Raw genomic sequence first — 21,298 nt, forward strand, 5'->3', positions numbered from 1 at the left:
GGGAGTGGACTGCAGGCCCACGGTCGCTAAGGTTGGCGCTCAGTCGGAGCACCCAGATGAGCCCGGCCCAGTCCCGCCCTGCTGTTGGGCCTCCAGCCTCAGCTGAGAAACGCTGAACAGTGTGCCTGCTTTCCAGACCACCTGGGAGGGCTACAGCAGGATTCCTCGTGTCCCCTCCTCCCCTCGCCCTCCTCCACCCCACCAGGCAGGTGCCCAGAAACTGCGACTATTTAAGAGCACTCGCTAAGCACTGAACCCTGCTCTACACACGCTCTCATTCTTAAAACACCTTAGACAGGTGTCCTCTCTTCTTTATAAGCTGAAGAACTTCAGGTTCAGAGAAAGGCTTTCACCAAGGTCAAGGCTGATCATTTTAGGCACTAACCTCATGATCTGGAAGTCTTTGAAAATACAGGGGTGAGAAACTGAACAAACTGAACTTCAGATGAAGGCTTAAAAAGGAAGTCTTCTGAGGAAGGGGACCTAGGCCTACTTGAACCCCACCTGGGGTTTACTACTATCTCCCATCATCAGCCAGCCCCACATTCTTTATCCCCCTCTCTGTGCTCATCTACCCTGACCTGGCCACCCTCCTCCACGCTCCACCCAAACACTCCCAGTCAGAAAAAGAAAACACCAACCAAAATCAAAAATAGTGTTATTAATTCTGGTGTCTCCGAAGCATGGAAAAAAAAAAAAAAAAGAAAGAAAAAAAGAAACCACCCTTCCCACATTTCAGCCCCAGGTCCAGGCCAGGGGGGCTGCCCCTGCAGGCAGTGCAGGCCCGGGGGCCAAGTCAAGTCAGTCCTGGCCACGGGCTTGAAGCGGGACCAGCCCATGGGTTTGGCTTTTGGGGCCCTGGCTGGGAGGCTGCCTGCCTCAGTTTGGGGAGCCCAGGCCCTGGACTAGGGATGAGAGATCAGGGATCAAGGTCAGAGGTCTGGGCCACTTAGTTCTGATACTCTGGCTAAGGCAGCCAGAGGTCAGGGTTCAGATGTGGAAGCCAAAGCCCCTTAGTTCTGTGGTCCAGCAGAGAAGGTCAGAGCCCGGGGATCCAAGTTACTGAATTCTGGGGCTGGGATCCAGAGGGTACCAGGCCGCTCAGTACTGATGCTCCAGCAGGGGCTGGGCGGCCGGGCTCTCACGCTCCTCGGTAGGGGCAGGCCAGTCCCCCAGGGTCCCAGTGGGTGTGCCACTTTCAGGAGCGCTGCTGTCCAAGCAAGGAATGTCCTGGGCTGCTCTGGGGGGCGAGGAGGCGTTGGTGCCGATATCCGGGCTGAGGCTGAGGTCTAGGGGCGCCTAGGGGTGGGGAGAGAGGTCAGTGGAACAGCAGACTTAGCAGCCCAGGACCCAACTCTTCCACAGGACCCTTACCTGAGATTTGGGGGTTCCTCCTTTGGGGCTCCCTGAGGCTGGCTCCGCCTCAGATCCCGCTAGCCCCTTCCGGCCCCCCAGGCTCCACTTCCCACTGGGACCCTCAGAACCGAGGAGACCAGGGCCAGGGGGCCTTGAGGGCCGGGGACCCTCAGTGGGTGCAGGGGAAGCAGGGGTTGGTCCAGGGAGCCGAGGGGGCGGCCACTGCAGCAGAGGAGGGGGGCGCCCGTCACCAGAGCCGCTCAAGGAAGGCCGAGGGCCCCAGCCTGGGCCAGGAGGGAGGGGTTGGTCGCCACTGCCTGTGGGAGACAGATAAGAGGGTCGAGGTCTCAGCTAGGCTGTCCTCTCCCACTGGCTCCCGCCGGCCTTGCCGCCAGCTCACCTGCTGTGTTCTCAGGTGTGGGGTGGGCCAGCGGGGGGTTATTGCTGAGGGAGGTCAAGGCGCCGCCTCCGCCACAGTCCGAGTCGTCCACGTTCCCGCCGCTGTTGCAGCCGGCACCGCAGCCCTTATGAAGCCTGGGAGGGGGGAGGCAGGGAGGGACAGGTTGGAAGGGGGAGGGCCCAAGACCCAGAGGCGCAGGTCCCCAGCTCTAGGACAAGCCAGCTAACATTTCTGAGCCCCAGGACCCCGTCTCTAAGAGATCTCGCCATCGACTTTCCAGGGTCTTCTAAGAGGCATTAGCGATGGCTCTGAAGGCGAAAGGCCACCTTCCGCTGTGGCAGAGCGGCACGAAGGCGGGTCGGCTCTGGGACGGTGTCGGCTCTCGGGGCCCAGTCCTGGCTCCAGCACTCCCTCGCTCTGAGTCCTAGGAGGAAGTCGCTTCACCTCGGCGAGCCTCTGCCTCCCACTCCGGGACCCGAACCCCCCGGGGCTCACCTCTCCCAACTGCGCAGAAGCCAGCGGGCAATGGCGCTCAGGCTGACGGGGCCGCCCCACAGGGCCCGCAGCTGGGGGTGGCTGCCGGCCAGCGAGGTGGTGAGGGGCGACACGTAGATGGGGTAGCCCAGCGGCTGGTCACAGGAGGAATTGATCATGTTGCGGAGGGCCTGCTTGGCGTTCTGGATGCTGCCGCGTTCGGGGTTGCGGTTGCGCAGGAACACCAGCTCCTGCTGCTGCCCGGCCCACAGGCCCCGGACGCACTCGCGGTTCACCTGCGGGATGGCCCGCACAAGGGTCAGGGGGGCTGGCGCCGGGCGGGGGCGGGGCGGGGCGGGGGGGGGGGCCGGGCTCTCGGTCCCCACCTTGATGACCCGGAAGCTGAGGTGGCGCCGGTTGAGCATGATGATCTTGTACTCGTCTGAGGCATCGTCCAGGACGTGGCGCAGGGCCAGCAGCGAGGGTGTGTTGCTGAGGATGGCGCTGCGCCAGGCGGGGTCACCCTCGTGCGAGATGACCAGGCGCTCCTCGTTGGCGGCGATGGCGTCGTACAGAGCAGCCGGCTCCTCATACTCGTCCGGGGACGTGAAGTGGTCCTGTGGGGCCAACAGGAGGGCTGGGTCAATGCCCCCCGCCCCCCACCCCGCTCCATCCCCCGACGCCCACCCCCCCCACCCCCCGCACGCCCGTCCCCACCTGGTGGAGCTTGAGGGCCATGCGAACCCCGGGCGCCACCACACGATGAAGCAGGTCCATGTCCGCGAAGACCCACTCGTCCCGCGGGGAGGTGATGCGGAAGTCGCCCTTGAACAGGGCATGCAGGCCGTAGAGAAAGGGCTCTAGGCTGGGGGAGAGAAGGAACAGGTGAGCGTGAAGGTTCCGAGTTCAGGTGCTCCACTCCGGGATCTGAGCCCAGACCATGCCTCCAAGTGGGCCTCTGTTTCCCCATCCTGACAAGGTCCAGCTCCGTCTTGGTCCCTCAAGGGGTGGTGGGGACCAGGAAAGGTCCAGAACTGGGTGGTGCCTTGCCCATGTGGCAGAGCCGCCCTGGAAGAAGGGTCGATGCGGTTCCTGGGGGCCGCTGGCCCGGAGCTCTTTGCGGAGGGCGTAGAGGGACACACGCGAGGCGCAGCTGGCCCCATGGGACTCACCTGGCAGACATGCTGTGCGAGGCTGTCCCCAGGGCCCGTCGGCCCAGCACACACAGGCCGAAACACAGCGTGACCAGCGGCGAGTTCCAATCTTGATCCACGGGCTGCGGCACAAGGACCCCGTCCCCAGAGCCCCACTCAGACCCAGGGCAGGGAAACGTGCGGTGGGGGCTCGGGCCCAGACCAAGGGAGGCTGAGAGCAAGAGGAACCGGGACAGGGAAGGGGGAACAGGGCGGGGGGGGGGGCAGCCCCAGGGGAGTGGGGGCTGGACCTGGCTGCGGCGGGAGGCGCAGTACTGGATCCACTCGAGGTGCACCGCGCAGAAGGCAGGCAGTGAGAGGCCAGAAAGGCGAAGGTCATAGTCCTCGTCCACACTCAAGGAGAAGGTGGGGTCCGAGTCCGCGTAGCCTGGTGCCCTCACCGGCCGCAGGGCCGTGGCGATGCCCTCGTGGCTAAGCCATGCCTCCAACTTCGGGGAGCGGCTCACGTAGTAGATGATACTCTGCGAGGAGGGGCAGGAGTTAGGGCTAGGGCCGGGGACCACGGTCGCGCCCTGGCTGCGGGACAGAAAGCCCCGGGATGTCACCTAGGACTCCCACCTTGTGTCTCCGAGGCCAGGGAGGCGGAGTGAGAATGCGGCCGGGAAGCAACCCACCCCCCGGCCTTACAGAGCAAGCCCTAGAGGGTCCTGCCTGTGACAAGTGCTCGCCTGCTTGCTTCAGAAGATGCCCCGGTGATGAGACCGGGGTGCAGAAGGACAGCAGACTTGCCTGCGGTGACACAACAGGGCCGACTGAGCTACGACTGGAGCCTCCAGGACCTTCCACAGCATGACGCTGTGGGAGGCGATCTCAGAGGCCTTGGAAGGTCGGGCTGAGGTAGTGGGGCTGCCTGCAGGCCAGCGGGGCCTGAGTGCCTGGGGGTCCTGGTCCCTCTAGGCAGCGGAGGTCTGAGAGCCACAGGGCGCTCCTCTCAGAAAAAAGGAAAGGCACAGTAACCCGTGCTCCGAGTCACAGGCTCCTGCATAGGGCTTTGGGCCGATGGAGAAGAGCTTCCGGAAGGCAGACGGGCAGGGTGGATGGGCAGTGTGAGGCTGGCCCTTGGCAACCAGCAAGGTCACTGGGATTCCGTGTGCCCACCCTGGGTGGGCCCCGTTCCCCGGGGATGCGGTGGCGAGTCCAGGGCCGCCACTGGCCCCAAACACAGGGCACGCCGGCAGGAGGAGTGGGAACGTCTAGCAGGGTGGCTCTGGTGGGGGCTGCGGGCCCGAGAGGCTGCAACCCCACCCAGGCACTGCCCCTGCAACCCCAACTCCCCCTTCCAAACCTGAGCCCACACTGTCCCTGGCAGAACACCCCCAGGTGCCCCGGACGCCGCCACCCCGTGCCGACTGTGCCGGCCTGTGAGGCGGCTATAGCCGTGGCGAGTCAGCCTCCCCCACGGGACGGTCAACTTGGCAGGGCTGGGGCTCATCTCGGCCTGCCAGCCTGGGCCCGCCTGGGTGCCTGGTGTGCGGCCATGAGAAGGCCGCGTTGGCCTTGTGCGGGCGGCAGCAGGGTGACCTGCGCAGGGTGACCTGGGCACCTCTCTGACAGTGGGGGAGGAAGGTGGACAGAACTGTGACCCCTGGATGACCTGAGCCTGGGAATGTCCCTGTCTGGACCACAGTGTCTTTCTGGGTGAAGGTGAGGGGCGGGAAGCTCGCACACCCTTCCCTAGGAGTGGCTGGGGGGGACGGGAAAATCGTCGGAGAAATTCCAGCTTCTCTGCCAGACGCCATGATGGGGTGTCCACAGAGGCAAGGGCACAGCCGGGAGGTGCAGAGGACCGCCCTCAAGAGAGCCTCAGGTGAGCAGGCTGCCCTGGGCCCCGACAGCCCCCCCCCAAAGGCCCTGCACAGGAAGCCCCAGGGCAGATGCTAAGAGGGCACAAGGGGGCCAGGAGGCACCCTCTCCTCGCTGGCACAGTGCCCTACCCCGGGGGCCGTCATTCCTGCCCCCTCACAGCACTACATGGATCCCTCCTCCTCGAGGGGATAAACCGGGGCACAGCAAAAGAGGGGACATCCCAAAGCAGGCTTCCCAGAACGCAGTCCAGGGCTGCTGCTGGGCTCCACACTGCGCCTCACAGCCCTCAACACCCCATGCAGGGGCTTGGAGCACCGACACTGATGCAGGGAGGCCCGGGCCTGGATCGGAGCTCGGCTCCGCCACTTTCTCCTGCTGCTGGGGCCGCAGGCTGGTCGCTCCGTCCTGCCAGTCAACCGCCAGAGCTGACAGCGGGCGCTCCCCCGGAGGGTGTGCTGGGCGTCACCCGCTCGGGAGGGGAACCTGGCTCAGAGCCTGCCCCCCGGTAGCCACCAGCGCTTGGCAGCCGCTCCTGAAATCATCACTTACCGCCGTTAGCATTAACGGTGCTCTGCCGCGGGAGTGGGACAGGCTCCCGGTGGTCTGGGAGGCTGGCCTCCGCAGCCGCCCTTCCCAGGACCAGCAGCCCAGTGAGGAGATTCACGCACACGCTGCCTGCCTGCCCCCAGGACTCACTGTCCAGGTGCATCTCCCAGAGAAGGGTGACAGCGAGCCCTGTTCTCCGCTCCCCCCAACACCACACCGTCAGAGGCACGCAAGCCGCTGGGGCCCGTGGGGCCCGCTGTCCCGTGGTGAGTGGCGTCTTGGAGGACTCTTAAAGCTCTCTAAGGCCTCCGTTTCCCTTGGGGAAGACGGGTTCCCAACCATCCAGAAGGTGGCACTCGGGATGCTCTCGGTGAGCCGTCCAGGGACCCCTGCTGCCCAGCCCCCGGCCGGGCATACCTTGACATAGTACGTGATGAGGATTTTGCGGAGATCAAACACCTGCAGCATGGAGGCCGCGTTGTTGTCGCTGATGCTGTAGCCCTCCAGCACGTACTTGCTGGCCGTCACCTCCCAGGCTAGCCAGCGCTGCCCAAAGGCGGCATTGAAGGACAGGACCCGCGGCAGGTGGCCGGGCTCACAGCAGCAGCAGCCCTCATCCTCCTCCACACCCTCCGTGATGGCCTCTACCTCGCGCTGCTGGCAGTAGGTACCTGGGGGGAGGGGGGGTGCGGGGGGGAGCAGCCAGTCAGGGGGCCACTGGGACCTCCCTGCTTGCCTTCTCCCTGTTGAGAGCCCAGGCCTTCGCCGCTCCCTGTCCGAGGATGCCGCGAGCAACGGTTACTAGACGCACGGATTAACAAACGAACCCTTCCTCCTCCAGACTTCTAGAGGCCACGGCAAAGACAAGCTCAGAGCGAAGTGACCTGCTCAGGTCCACGGTGCTCGTGAGCTGGGCCTCCAGCCCTTCTGTACCCTGAGGCCTCTTCCGAAGCTGACGTCCAACACGTGCGTGTTCCGGAGGACAAAGACCTGGCTTGCTAACCAGGGGCTGTATGTGGCATCCAATCGGAGCCGAGCCTGAGACCAGAGAGCAGGCCGGGGACAGCTGATGGGAGAGCCCAGAGCTCCAGGCCCACGCTTCCGCCAGACCGGCCTGTTCGGTCCCTGTGGACCCAGAGTCAGGACGGGGACTCGGCTTGGCCGAAGGAGGCCCCGCCACCTCAGCACTCAGACTGGGAAACCCAGGCCTAGGCAGGAAGGGTGCATTGCCCCCCGTCACCCTGCAACCGGGGCAGGGCTGCACCAGAAGCTGGCCCTCCCGCGCTATGAAAACGCAGCAGCCTGTGTCAGGCCCAAGCCCCGCAGCTCACCCCGGAACTCGAGGCCACGCAGCTGGAAGGTGACAAGGCCATTGCCGACCTCGATGAGGTGCACCAGGGCGTTGAGGTAGTCAGAGGCCAGGACGAAGCAGTCACCGGGGCCGTAGTTGCCCCAGCGGCCCAGCACCAGGTCCCCACACAGCGTGTGCTGCAGCGAGCGCGTCAAGTGCTCATAGAAAATGGAGTTGAGGTTGTTGTCGTCAGCGCCTGAGACCCGGGACAAACAGACACGTGGACAAAATGACAAGTAAGCGAGGCCCCCTCCCCAGGAAGGCACCACCCAAAAGGCCCCTGGATGGCCGAGAACACACCGGGGTTCCGATCCAGCTGCGTGACCAGGCGGGTGTTGGAATGATCCACACGTTTAGTGCTGTTCAGACAGAACGACAAACCCAGTCGGCCGACAGGCTCGGGGGAGGATTCCTGCCAACCCACCACCGCGTCCTCATGGCCCACAGCCCTGTTCTCTGGGCAGATGTCATGAGAGCCCTATTTCATAGGAAGTCGAGGCTCCAGGACATGAGGGGACACCCCCAGGACCCCACGGCTGGGACGCCCGGGGTGGGGGGGAGCCCGAGGCTTGGTCCGACTCAGGTTTTGCCCTTATCAGATCAGCCCCCTGAAAGCAGCCGTGACCCCCAAGCTGTGGCCCCTCTGTGCCCCACCCCGCCTGGGCCCCAAGCTCCCCTTCCTTCCAAGGCCCCTCTGGAGGACCCGCCTGTTCCCCCGACACTCACTTGTAGTCGCGCTCCCAGAACTTGAGGGGCCGCGCGTAGGACATGATGAAGACGGCGCTGCCCAGCAGGGGGTTGAGTGGCGTGGAGAAGAGCGCTGAGAGCAGAGCTTGAACGAACAGCATGGCCGAGTCTGGGCGCAAGTCAAGGAGGTGGCGGGCACGCAGGACCCCACCCTAGCCTCCCTTGCCACCCGTGGAATCCCACCAACCTGCCCCGCGCACCCCCCCTCCGGACCACCGCCCTCCCCGCATGCCCCCAATCCAGGTCGCAGGCGGCAGGCTGGGTACGAGGCACGGCGAAGGGCTGGGCGAAGGCGTGGAAAGCGGAGCCCCAGGTGATCTGCCAGGGCGCAATGTAGGTCAGCACAAACCGCAGCTTATACAGCAGGTCCCACAGCTGGCGGGCCGGAGACGGCGAAAGGAAGAGACACACAGGTCACTCACAGAGGCGGAGATGGCCAAGTACCCCATTCAGGGCCTCGGGGCTACCCCGGGGGCTGCCCTTTGCGGGGGGGGTTAAGTTCACCATGACTCCCAGCCCTCTCTCTCCGGACCTAGCTCAAAGCAGCCCGCTCCCACTGGCAGACCCTCTAAGGAAGCATTAGTCTGTTTGTGGGACCACCCTGAGAGCTTCCTATCTTGTCCCATTTCAGGACAAGATGGGAAAGTTCAGAAAAATCAGGGCAGGACAACGACTTGCTCAAGCCATCGGTGAGTGATGAAACTGGGCCGTGACCGTGACACTGGAAGTCAAGACCGGCCCCGCCCTCAGAGGGGAGCACACTTTGGATCTCTACCATCCTGGACCAGACCAGAAACCAGACTACAATGCCCACGTCAAAGAGAAAACGGCTCAGGCCCATGCTGGGGTCCCATGGCAGGCACCACCCCAGGCCTCCAGGACAGTGCCGGGGAATGGTTCTCTGTTCAGTGATTCCCTGCACCCCCGAGCCCCACATCAGGGGGTCCCGCAGTCTGGCAGAGCAGTCTAGATCTGTCCAGGCCCCGGGGGCCTCTGAAACTCAGCTCCTCACTGCTCCCCGAGGCTGTGGCTGGCAAAGGGGCAGAGCTCAGAGGCTGGTTTCCAGAGGCCAAGGCCAAGTCTTAACTACTTAACTCCCTGGTAACTGTCCACAAGGAAGGTGGTGAAGGGCCATGACTCCGAGACTGGGCAGCAAAGTCAAAGGGACCCGGATTAAAGTCTGGGCTGCTCACCAGTTCTCCAGGGGACAGAAGGCAAGTGACTTTAGTGCTTTAAACCACAGCTTCCTCTGTGCCCCGGGGACTTGCTGCAGAGGCCCACAGAGGGGCGGACATGGAGAAGCAGCTAGCGGGGCTGCAGGCCCCTGGGAAAGTTCTCCCTGCGGCCAATGCAGACAGCTTCTGCTCCCGCCGCCCAGCCTGCAGCACGGCCACCAACTCACCTTGCTGCAGAGCAGAGACATGAGGAAGTAGTCGAGCAAAAAGCCCTGGGAGAGGCGTGGGTAGTCAAAGTGGAAGAGCAGGACAGTGAAGGCCAAGGTCAGATACTGCTGGGGCGGGCAGCAGAAGGCTGAGCGCAGCAGCTTCAGCCCAGCCACGGTCATCAGCAGCGCCCGGCAGCTGTGGGGGAGGAGCAGGCATTACGTGGCAGGTGGGATTCGGGGGGGCGGCAGGGAAGGGGGCCCATCCCTCCCCAGCCCTGGCCTGAGCTCTGCTGAGCGGGGCCCTGCTCTCCTGGGCAAGGGATGCTCAGTCTCTGCTCTCTAAAGGGGTCTCCCTTTTAAGACACATCTGGGAAACACATCTATCTTCAAAGAGGCAACTGTCTTCAACAAAGGGCAGCAGGAGCTCGAGGACTGCTCTCGCGTGCTGGGGCAGGTTTCATTCCGTCTGTGGGCTTCGGTGTCTCACGTGTCCCATGGGAATGTGGACGGTGGGATGGCGGGGGCTGGGGCAGTCCTCACTAGAGACAGAACTTGTCCGGGTGGCTAACGACGGCATGGGCGTCCACCGTGAGGGCGTTGAGCACCACCGCCGGGTAGATGAGGTACTTCTCGACGCACTGGAGGCTGGCGTACAGCTTCTCGAACCACATCACCTGCGCGGCGCCTGCGGCAGAAGGCAGCACTGCTGACCGGCCCCGCTCCCCTCCCACTGCCGGGCCGAGTCAGGTGTCCGCCCAGACGGAGGGTAAACCAGGAGACATGGCTCTCTGGGTCCCCAGAGCCTTTGTGGCAGCTCAAAGGAGGGTGATGAGGCCCAGGTAGGACATTCCGGGTCTTAGGGCACATGCTTTGCCCATTCTGCCGTCTGGAAAAACAAACCAAATGAGGACATCCCAGCTGCCCGCTGGAGGCTGGGTGAGGCCCACATCCACGGTGACCTCGAGCGGCAGCCCCTTCCTCACGGGTCACTGCCCCCTGACTTGAGCTGACCGTAGCCACGTGGGAGTGCCAGCCCAGGGGGCAAACTCTTTATTGCGGACGTAAAACTGGGCACATGGAATTTCGGGCACCAAATCCAGGTAACGGAACAGAGGCTTACAGACGTCTGCATCGCACAGCCCAAATGAAAATCTGCCACGCAGACCTAGTCTGTGGGCAACCGATCGATCCTTCTGGACTAAAGATCCCTTTGGGCCTTAGAATTCTACATCCTCCATCTCCGCAGAGAAAGCAGATGGGCAGAGGAAGGGCAGGGTGGGCGGGGCGAGGGGCAAGCAGGGGCCAAGGCAGGCGCAGCCAGGCAGCGCTGTGTGAGAGGACAGGCAGAGAGCACAGGCAGGGCTGCACAGAGGCCTGGGGACAGGGCGGGCATGTGCAGAGGCTGCCCCCTGCTGGCGCTAAGAGCCGAGAGGGCCGGAGGTCCCCGGGGCATCGGGCAGAGGGGTCAGAGGGGCCCCAACCCCGGGAAAGGCACTCACCGCGGACCTCGTACTGGCTGTACTCGGAGGGCTTCAGCACGGGCTGCGACAGGCAGAACCAGGGCAGCTGTTTGCGCAGCTGCGGCAGCAGGTAGTGCGTGAAGAAGCCCACGGCCCCGGCCAGCGCGTACAGCACGAAGCCCAGCACCGACTGCAAAAGGGACAGGCCGGAGGCTCAGCCCAGGGGAGCGGGCTGAGAAGCCCATGGGGCCCGGGCCCGGGCGGGCCAGGGCAGAGAAGGACACGGGGCCACACCAGCTCGGCGCCCTCAGGCGGACGGAGCGCGAGGGGCGGCCCAGAGCACACGAACCTTCAGGGCGATGAAGACGGTGCTGGCGCTGATGGCAAAGGTGAGCACGGCGATCACCACACACATCACCAGGTCAGAGTGCAGGACCTCACGCTGCAAGGCCGGGAGACACCAGCGTGGGTGCCCGCCACTCCGGGCCGACCGCTCCTGGGCAGCCCTCCGCCCCAAGACTGGGACCCCACGCGCCAGCCTCTCACCACCGACTGGCGCATCTTGTCTGGCAGGGGGTCAGGGGGCTCAGCCCGAGCCGTCTCCAGGCTCCGCTCCTCCAGCTCGGGGAAGAGCCTGCTCCGGATCAGGGACCTGGGGTGGGTGAGAAAAGGCAGAGGCCTGGGTCTGCGGGGGCCGCCCCTCCTCCTGCGGGCTCCAGGGTCAGCAGGTGACAGGCACATGCACAGACCCCCACCGCCGACCCTTGCCATGCACACTCACAAAAACACACGCATGCGCACAGACAGGCACATGCGGGCACCCACCAGAGCACAGTGGGGTCACTGCTCTGACGGCTCAGGTGGTAGGACAGTGCCACCAGGAGGCCACAGAAGACCGAGAAGAGGACAGGGACGTGCTGCTCCGGCCAAGGAGTCTGGGGAGAGAACCCATGCTGGTCAAGGGAGGCAAGGGGAAGCGTGGGGGAGTGGGGGTGGGGGTCCCCCCACGGGAGAAGCCACCGCTGAGCCCAATTCACAGTCCCGTCCCAACGACCCCCCTGGGCCTCAGCATGCCCCCCACCCCACAGGTCATCCCTACCTTGATGGCCCCAAGGCAGAAGCCATAGAGCAGGGCGGCGGCCAGCAGGCTGCGGGAGACGCTGAAGAGCGCGGTGAGCGGGCTGGTGGCGGCTGCGAGCAGAGAAACAGCAGGTGAAGCCCAGCTCCCACCTGCCGCTGCTCCGCCGCCCCTCAACTCCCACGGGCTAACCTCCCCGGGACCCACCCCCAGTCCAGTGCTGTCCGCTCCCTGAGCCCTGAGAGGCCATCAGAGCTTCTGACATTCTTGGGTTTAAGCCATTGGCTTGTGGGGGGGAGGGGAGAGGAGACGGGCTCTTGGAATCCACAGCATAAACAGGGAGAAAGAGGAGAAGGCCGGAGCCACGCCCTAAACCACAGCCCCTCCGAGGCCCCATGCTCTCCCGACCCCCCCAAGCTACCTACGGGTCCCCTACCTGTACCCCCAAAGCCGTGCATGTCTATCTGCTCCAGCAGGTACATGAGGCAGGTGTTGACCTGGGGCAGGAGGCCCAGGAGGAAGACGAACGGGAAGCACAGGGTGAACACTGGCAGGGAGGGAGAGCGAAGGCCCCGTCGGTCACCCGCGCACCGGCCTGGCCTGCCGGCTTCGCGGCCTCACTCCCTGGGCCACAACACTGCCCCATCTCACCAGTGGCCACGTCCCGGGCACAGAAGAAGAAGGAGGCGGAGAAGAGCGTGAGGCCGTACAGGGAGACGGGGGGGAAGGGCTGGGCTGAGCCCAGAGCATCCAGCAGCCAGATGAGGAGACAGCAGACGCAGAAGTAGACAGGCCGGCTGTATGCGATCACCCAGTTGTGGCCCTGGGGAGCGGGACGGTGAGGAGCCAGCTGTTCCCAGCTGCCCATCCCGCACGCACGTGCACACACACGGACACACACGAACACACTTGCCCTGCCCATGGCCCTGGAACCAAGATAGGAAGCCTGGCAGGGTGAGGGCGGCGGGACTGAAGATCTGAGGCCGTAGAGGTGGTAAAGGAGTCCTGCCCCTCCCAGAGCCCTCCACGCCTGTGTCGGCCCCTGCCCAGGGCCCACGCCCGAGCCTCGTGGGTAAAGGGACGGGTACTCACGTGCATGGGAGATGCCGCATCAGGCTGCACACTCTGGAAGAGACAGGAGCCATGCTGGCAGCAAGAGCCAGAGCCCAGGGGAGGATCAGAGACCCCAGGCCCTGCTCAGTTCCACCACCGGACTACCTGGGGTGGCCAGGGCAGGACCCTACACCATTCAGAGTCTCCGTTCTTTCGTGGGTAAGACAAGAGGGCTAACTACAGGGGATCTTAAACACCACCTCTGCTTTCAAGCTCACACCCCTCCAAACGGGTTGTGGGCATGGAGACGTCTGGAAAGAGGGGGGTGGGGGAAGGAAACCCAAGGAGCAAGGCCTGACCTTCAGCAGGGAATACTGGCAGGAGGCGATGACCAAGCAGAACTGGAAGACCCAGATATCCGTGAAGAAGCCCTTGAGCAGCAACAGGTAGCCCAGGAAGGCGACGAGGCTGCTCAGGCCCACGCCGAGGATGTTCTCCACCAGCCCCCGAGTCCTGGAGAGACAGCAGGGTCAGGACACACCCATCTCCTTCCCAGCTAGTGGGACGAAGGCAGGCGGGGTGGGGAGGGGGACAGGACCCAGCCACAAAGGCCCACGTCTGAGCCTGTGCCCGGGCCACCCCTCGTCCTCCAGATACGAGACCCTGTCCCTTTCAGGGAGAGGGCCAGGGGCACCTGCTCCAGGAAGCTGCCCCATTGCTACCCTGCATCCCAATCTTTGCCCCTTCTAGACCCTGAGGCTCCAAGGGCCACCACCACAGGGCTTGCCTGTCTCTGGCTCGCGCACGCCCAGTCAAGCACACCGTGCTGTGCACACAGGCGGTGCTGGACACGTGCCGGCTGCCGGGCCAGGAGGATATCCAGAGCGTGGGAAGCCGGGCCACAGGTTTGAGGCCTGAGCCATCCAAGAAGACAACAGAAATCATCTGACTTTCCTCTCTGGCTTCCTGGGCCTCAGTTACCCCAAAGAAACAGAAAGCATGACATAAGGGCTGTGTGAGCTTTTCTAGACCACAGAACTCGATGCCATCAGCTCTAACACCGAAGCAAATAAATACAAGAGACCGGCCGGGAACAGCTGCTTTGGAACAGAGCTCGGGGGCAGGGAGTGCCTAGAGCACCACCCACACGGCCATGCCTTTCCGGCCCAGGACCTACCTAGTCAAACCCCACCGCAGACCCCAGCCCGAGGTGCCTTCAGGGATACCACAATGGGCTCCCCACGTTTAGAGGCTCAGAAGGCCCAGGGGCCATGGCACGTGGGCACTCACCGGTCCAGGAGGGCCAGGAGGGCCAGCCGCTCATAGCGCACGGACGTCCAGCGGCCAGGAAGGAGCCAGTACTTGTAGCTGTGCTGGGCCCGAGGCGGCGCCTCCTCCATCAGCGTCTGCTCCTGGGATTCGTGCAGGGAGTCCTGGTCCAGCAGGTCAAACTGCGGTCCCCACAGCCGCAGCCATCAGCCCCTCGCCCCCGAACACGGCCCATCGCCACCACTCCCCTGCCCAGAGCGCACTGACTGGTCCGCCGTCTCTTCTGGCACAGAAGGCCCCGCGATCTAGTGGCCCTGCGGCCTGTCCTGCGACTCCATCACAAAGGCGCGCTCATCTCTCCAGGTCCCCAGGACGTGCCTCAATGGCTGCTGAGGGCCGGAGTCTCTCCTCCCTCCTCAGGCAGCCTCTCCCGCCTCTTCCTGGGCTCAGTGAAGTCCACCCTGCCCTCTGGGACCCAGTACAAATCCTACCATCCTCTGATGACGGAGCCATCGGGGGTCACTCTGACCACCCCAGCCTGGAGCACACGGAGCCCCAGCCCTGACGACTGCCAGGGGCCATGCTGTGAGGCCCTAGGCAAGCTACTTAATCTCGGATTTCTCATGCCCACATACTCCGGAGGCAAGCCATGGGTCTGGTGCTCTGCGGGGCCGTGGGGACCCCATGCAGAGCTGATGTGGCCATCAGCGGAGTCAGGACCGTGGTGCCCCTCCTGTGTGACCGCTAAGGAGAATAAATGCGTCGGGAAGGGACACACGGGGCTTCCAGGCACTGCACGTGCTCTGTGACCCTGAGCGTTAGACGTGTGGGTGCATTTTACGACGGTTCTTTCAGTTCTGACTCTGTGTTTTACGCATCTATAACACGTCTATTACTACACTGACCGTGTAATTCATGATCCCAACCGGGACACTTTCAGGAGGGAAACGGGATGTTAGAGGAAGGAGCAGGGACAGAGTGCCCCGAGCCATGGCCCATGCCTGGGCCCAGCACAGGGAGCGGCAGGCCACGGCCAGGTAAGCTTCACTGCCTCTTCGGCGGGTTTCCCGGCAGAGACCCGCCAACCCAGCTCCCTGCAGGCCCCTCCAAGATAAAGAAAATACTCCAGACACGCTTATTGAATAAGCAAACGAACGACTCTTTGAACCACAGAGATCCAGAGCCTGCACACCTGTGGCCAGCCGTCAAAAGTCAGGATGGACACCGAGGGCCCCCAGAGCACTCACTCAAGCAGCCTGTCCCTCTCGGTACGGGGCAAGTGCTCCATGAGCTGCCCGCCTGCCCCCACCGCTGCCCCTCCTGCGGGTCCTTCCCCGACCACTGGCTCCTCACCTCCGGGATCTCCAGGGGCACGCGGCGCACCTGCATACCCTGCAGGACCACAGGTCTTGGCTGCAGCAGGTTCAGGCCGCCTGCCGCCTCCGGGACGTCGGCCGAGTGGAAGCTGGAGGAATGCGAGTGGCGGTCCCTGTGGGAACGGCAGCCATGAAGAAAGATCGGGGCCACCAGAGAGCCCCGGGACCGCGGTGGGATTAAGGCCAAAGCCAGACCAGAACTGGGGGCCTCCGGGGGCTGCTCAGACACCCAGAAGGAGCACCAAGGATCCAGAGGAAGCAAAGGGCAGAAGTGCCTCCCTCCCAGATCCTGGGCTTCCTGGCAGCCTCCCGCCAGAAACGCCACGTTGCCGCAGTGGCACGGAATCCCTGCAGGCCTGCCCTTCGCTGTTCCCCACTCTCTTCTCCTAGAGGTTCTGAGCTGCCCCTGCCCCGGCACAGCGCAGAGAGAAAATGCCCAGAAACGGCAAACCCGCCAGGCTGCAGGCCAGGAGAGCCCCAGCCGGGAGACTCACCAAGCTCCGTTAGCCGCCTGCTCCCCCTGCTGTCCCACAGGGTTCTCGTAGCCGCCCCCAGCGAGGCCGAAGGTGTAGGAACGCCGCACGCCTGGGCCCGGGGACACAAGGCAGCACGTCAGGGACAGGGGCACCAAAGCCTGACCCACACAAACCACCCAGAGAGGCGTTCCCCGGGACGGCAGCCCAGCAGCTCCCGGGAAACCACGAGCCGGAGAAGGGAGGGCCTGCAGGTCAGCCCGCCCTGGGCTCGGGTCCCCGTCCTGCCACTGGCTCAGCCGGGACTTCAGGCAGTGCCTTGGCTTCCTCACAGGCAGAGCAGGGATAACGAAGCCGCCCACGTCTCAGAGAAACTGCGGGTTTGGCGGCGGGCAGCACGGGGAGAGCAGTCACCACGGGGGCCGAGCGGGTGGTCCGTGGCCGACAGAGCGAGCCCTGCCGCGGGGACGACGAAGACCCTCGGCAGGAGGGCAGGGGGGTGGCGGGCCTCAGGGGCCAGGCCACTGGACGCAGGGAGGGGCTCACCGCTCTCATCGTAGAAGTAGTGCACGGCCCCCTCGGACGTGTCGTCGAAGGTGCAGGCCTCGTGCACGGTGGCGCCGGCCCGCGTGAGCAGCAGCGAGGAGGCGAAGTGCAGGGCGGAGGGCAGCGTCAGCGCCCGGGAGTGAGAGGCGGCGCGGCTGCGCTGAGCCTCCTGCAGGCTGCTGAGGAAGGGACAGGCAGCAGGTCAGCGCCACTCAGAGCCACGGGCCCCCACCACCCCTCCGGCCGCCCGGAAGGCGCTCACCTGGGCGGCGAGCCCATGACAGAGGCTGGAGGGGTGGGGTTGCTGCCCGCATTGTGGCGTCTGCGGATCGCCTGAGTCCGCCGCACGCTGCTCGTGCGGTCCCGCTTGCCAGTGTCGTCAGCTGCTGCCCAGAGAGAGGCCCCACGCGTGAGCCACAGAGGCGTGGACACAGCCTCGGTCACGGGTAGGGGCGTGTGGCCCCTGCCCAGAACTACAGGTCAGGCCTCATCCAAGCGTGTCCTGCCTCTGGGACCCAGCCAGGTCACCTAACCGCTTGTGCCTCAGTTTCCACATCTGGAAATCAGGACACGATGACTGTGGATGCTGAGAGCCCTCAAGGGGCAGGACCTGGAGCCAGGGGTCTGCGATCTCCCAGCCCTGCTCATCTGAGGGGTTCAGCGGACGGCACTCTCTCGCTCAGTCCTCATCTACCTGCTGCCTGAGACAGAGGCCGAGCCGACTCTGACCAGTTCCACTCCAGCCTGGGCTCTGTCCAAACCCAAGCCCATACCCAGCTCACCTGCCCCCCGCCCCCCGGCAGAGCAGGCACTCACCTCCCCCCACAGCACCTTCCTCTTGCAGCTCCCCCCGCCAGCCGGGCTGGTTGGCAGCAGGTCCCCTGTGGGCCTCAGCAGGCAGCAGAGCAGGCTCGCCAGAAGCCAGCTCCACCCCGGCCTGGGCCTCCAGCTCCGCCTTGGAGCCAGCCAGGGGCGCCCTGAGGACATCACCCCCTGCCCCATCCATGCTCAGCACACGGGCATGCGTTTTGGCGCTGGCAGTACTAGGCGTCCGCTGGGTCCCATAGGGCCGCTTGGGGGGCACAGCAGCCCCCTCCTCAGCCCCATGGGGGGCCCTTCGCTTCCGGGGTCCCCCGGCCGCCCCACGGGAGCTCTCGGGGGAGTAACAGGAAGTGGAAGAAGAGCTGTCGGTACTGTAGCGGCGCTGAGATCGGAGGCTGGAGGCTGGGCTCAGTTCGCTGCCCTCGCTGGTGTCTTCGTCCTCAAAGAAGCCCCCGCCTTCAAGCAGGGGCCGCCGAGGGGCATGGCCAGGTGGGGAGTGTCTTCGCATGGGGGGCCGCCGTTTGGTGGGCCGCAGCAAGGCCAAGTCCTTGGGCCGCACAACCAGGAGTGGCTCAGCTGGGCCCGGTGGCGTCCCCGCTCCTATGACTGTGTCAAAGGAACGCAGCGTGTCATCGGAGGGGACCCCGGCATCTGGTGATGCGGGCAGCTCGGCCTCGGAGGGTGGGTCTGTGTCACTGCCCTCGGGGGCATGGCCACCGGGAGGGCTGTCCAAATGGGTAGAGTTCGTCTTCTCGCTCTTGAAGCTACTCAACGTCTCCCTATCCGTGCCACTGAAGCAGGAATCCGAGGAGCCTGCTTTCTGGGGCGTGGGCTCACCCGAACCCCGCCGGTCCAGGGGCTGGTAGCCACCTGCTCCCCGGCGTTGTTCCCGTCGACTGCTGGTCCTCACCAGGGCCCGCTCAGGCCGGGTCAGGGTCAGGAAGCTCTTGCTCAGCTCCTGGCTGAGGCTCCCCTTCAGAAGGGGGCTCATGGGAGTGTCGGCCACACTGCTCCCACTCCAGGGGGCTCCATCCCCGGCCAAGGGAGAACGGTCTGAAGAGTCTGTGCTGGGGAGAGAGGGGTCTGGGGCAGCCCCCGGGGGTGTCTGGGGAAGGTCTCCAACTATCAGAGAAAAGGAAGACAAAATGAGGAAAGGGCATGCTGCAAAAGGAACTAGCCACTAAGGGGGTCCTGTGGCCACCGCTTCCCCAGAGCCCAGCTGGAGCAGGACCACGAGAAGGCCCCATTCTGAAGGCCGAAGAGAGCTCTGGAGAAGCAACAGTTGGGGTGACTCAAAGACAAGATAGCCCATCCTCCCCCTCGGTCTCCGCCAGAGCAAGCCCACTCACTTAGCTTCTCCTGTGAGCTTAACTTCAGCATCTCTCGATCCGCTGAGGTCACGATCACGTTGTTGCTGCCCTGCTCCCGTACCAGCTCCTTGATGTCTGCAACCACAGTCCCACAGGTGTCGGCAGGACTTCAAGACACCAAGGTGCCATCTCGTTCCATGCCGCCAAATTCAGACCTGAGCAGCAGCCACCTACCTCTGAGGGGACCAGAGTCCTCCATGCGGGGCAGCAGCTCCTGGGCAGACAAAGAGAGAAGTGAAGGAACAAGCCGGATAAGAAGTAGCCTCAGGACATACCCCCGTGGGGATGGGCTCTCAGGAGAGGAGTGGGACGGGCTGAGGGTGGGGAGCACTCACCGAAACCTGGTTGAAGCCAAACACAGAATGCTGGGAGCTACAGCGAACTGGAGGCGTGGAACTCACTTTCCGAAACACTGTCATCTCCACTCCCGGGTCCCTAGCCGGGGAGAAAAGCGCCAGGTTTTTTTTTTAACCTCCCCCTCCCTTTAGGTCCTACTTCCTCCGCTATTCCCAGCACTCCTCTCTTCTCAAGGGTCCTGTGGGGCTGATCACAGAACAGGGGCTCACCTGCTCCTGAAGCCAACGTCCCCAAGGCGCCGATGCTTAAGCCCGGGTACCAAGACCCCTTAGTTCCCCACACGGCCCCTCCCCCACTCACCTGGGCAGACTGCTGTCCCCCGGTACAGGCTCCTCCTCTGGCTCCCCCATGGTGGAGCTGCGCTTCTCCACAATCTCGCCCTGATCGAACATGGCATGTAGCCGATAGTTCACAGTCTTGATAGTAGTGAAGATGACAGCCACCACGAGGCAGTACACGCCGGCCACCATCAAGCTGGGGGGCAGGACCTGGAGGCGGCACCAAGTCAGCTTCTCACACAGCCCTGTCCCCATGGGATAGACCTACCGCCACAGTCACAGCCAGCACTCACAAACTCACAACACCCCCTCACCGGTCCCTCGCAACTGGTCCAAACACCCTGTCAGGGGTTCTATCCTTCACTGGAGAGAAATCCAGTGAGAGACTCAAGGTCACCCAGCCCAGCTAAAGGATAATCTGGTCGCTCCTCCATATACCCCCAAACTGCAGGGAGTCCTTTCTCCACCCCCAAGCCTACAAGACACAGCCCCGAATCTCTGCCAGGTCGGCACCCCTCCGTGACACCTGCCCTCCCTTTCCCCGGCGGGAGGCAGGTGGCGGCAGCATCTCACCATGTACAGCAAGAAGGGAAAGGTGAGCAAGAAGATCCAGACGTAAAGGTGGAAGCAGTTGGAGAAGGTGCTCTGGTGCGGGTCGAAGAACCAACCGCCGGTGAGCGAGGCCCACACCCCCTGGCGCAGGATCTGCAATACCTGCGACCCCATGGCCCCGCCGCTGCTGCGCGCGCCCCCCTCCCGGGACCCTCATGGGGGCGGCCGCCGGCCCATGCCCCGTCTGGCGCCCGAGGGCCCCGGGGCCCGGCCTCGCGCTCACGCCATGGCCTCCCCTAGCCGGGGAGAGGGGTCTGCGGGGCGACGGGGCGGGCAGGGGGCGGGGCCGACCCGGGCAGTCAACGGTGCGAGGCCTGGACGCGGGGGTGGAGCCTCATCAGGGGCGGGGTCCAGGCCCCCACCCCCGGCCCAGAACTGCTCCGAGGGGCCGAGCCGGGAGGCGGGCGCGGGGCACGGGCCGGACACCCGTCGGCGGCATTCAGAGTTGGGCGTGGGGTGGGTGCTCCGCGGGTGCAGGCGACGGCTCCCTCGGCTCCGGCCCGGGGAGAGCCCCGGGACCCTGAGGTCCACTTCCGGGGTTACAGGTCACTCGCTTCGGTCTCCGCGCTCGCCCGGCTACTGCGGGACCCGGCCCAAGGGGAAGGCCGGAAGGAGCAGCGAGCCGCCAGCCAGCGGTGGCGCATGCGCCCGACGAGCCTAGTTGAGACCCGGAAAAGGAAAACTTGAAGGCATGAAACCCGACGCACGCGCAGGAAGGTGGTGGAGCTCTAAGACGCCGGGGAGCCCTTTGGGCGTGCGCAGAGGGGTAGCGCTGGGGCGCATGCGCACACTTAGGCGTTGTCAATCCAGTTGACACTACTGGGCGGAACCGAAGGGATAGTTGAGTGGCCACTGGGTAATGACGGAATTAATTAGCACAAAACTCTCCCAGTGAGTTACAGGAGGCGGGAAGAGGTTGGAGGCGTGGACTTTCCAGGGCTACAGCGACAGTTCGCCCCCAAAGCACGCCCCTTTCGGCCCGCCCCTTTTAGTGCTGGACCTCAAACCCGCACTCTCGCCCCAATCTGCCTCTACTTCCGGGTCAGAGCTCAGACTTGGCGTGTAGAAAGCAACCCTCCAGAACAGGCATGAATAATAGAAATAGGATAACGTCGCTTTTCTTAAAGTGACAGGCTCTAGGCAATGGAAGTGGAGCGTTCAATCCAGCGGTTGTGAGGGCGACTTAGCCATTCTGAATCCAGCAATTGGGCGAAGTTCAGGTCGACAGTCTCAGGTTTCCGCCCACTTGGTAAGGGGCATGAAGAAGTGGATTATTTCCCAGGTGAGGGGAAGAGGATGGGCTTAGACAACCCGTTCCTAAAGCTT

The 21,298-nt window shown here is 64.3% G+C and overlaps 1 protein-coding gene across 6 annotated transcripts; it reads right to left on the minus strand.

The window, feature by feature from the left end:
- Nucleotides 1–641: 641 nt before the first annotated feature.
- On the minus strand, nucleotides 642–20,999 carry PCNX3 (pecanex 3). 6 transcript variants are annotated; one of them, XM_046017490.1, is made up of 35 exons: nucleotides 19,934–20,999; nucleotides 19,383–19,570; nucleotides 19,061–19,160; nucleotides 18,900–18,939; nucleotides 18,705–18,800; nucleotides 17,350–18,477; nucleotides 16,796–16,916; nucleotides 16,534–16,709; nucleotides 16,009–16,099; nucleotides 15,492–15,627; nucleotides 14,160–14,320; nucleotides 13,229–13,382; nucleotides 12,909–12,941; nucleotides 12,468–12,639; nucleotides 12,253–12,363; nucleotides 11,838–11,929; nucleotides 11,564–11,673; nucleotides 11,285–11,390; nucleotides 11,088–11,180; nucleotides 10,778–10,928; nucleotides 9,819–9,963; nucleotides 9,297–9,474; nucleotides 8,161–8,269; nucleotides 7,874–8,003; nucleotides 7,448–7,506; nucleotides 7,128–7,343; nucleotides 6,214–6,467; nucleotides 3,675–3,905; nucleotides 3,403–3,506; nucleotides 2,948–3,095; nucleotides 2,617–2,847; nucleotides 2,252–2,526; nucleotides 1,757–1,890; nucleotides 1,375–1,673; nucleotides 642–1,299 (listed from the first exon to the last, which is right to left on the minus strand). In XM_046017490.1, exons 1-35 carry the CDS (start codon nucleotides 20,084–20,086, stop codon nucleotides 1,102–1,104), a joined length of 6,123 nt encoding a protein of 2,040 aa, XP_045873446.1. In that variant the 5' UTR covers nucleotides 20,087–20,999; the 3' UTR covers nucleotides 642–1,101. The 6 variants fall into 6 exon arrangements, with proteins under 6 accessions (XP_045873446.1, XP_045873445.1, XP_045873444.1 ...); XM_046017489.1 differs by having other exon boundaries at nucleotides 16,796–16,919; nucleotides 19,934–20,997; XM_046017488.1 differs by having other exon boundaries at nucleotides 16,534–16,712; nucleotides 19,934–20,995.
- Between the last annotated feature and the right edge of the window lie 299 nt (nucleotides 21,000–21,298).

The sequence above is a fragment of the Meles meles genome, chromosome 8 (genome assembly GCF_922984935.1).
Source record: "Meles meles chromosome 8, mMelMel3.1 paternal haplotype, whole genome shotgun sequence".
Classification (NCBI taxonomy): domain Eukaryota; kingdom Metazoa; phylum Chordata; class Mammalia; order Carnivora; family Mustelidae; genus Meles; species Meles meles.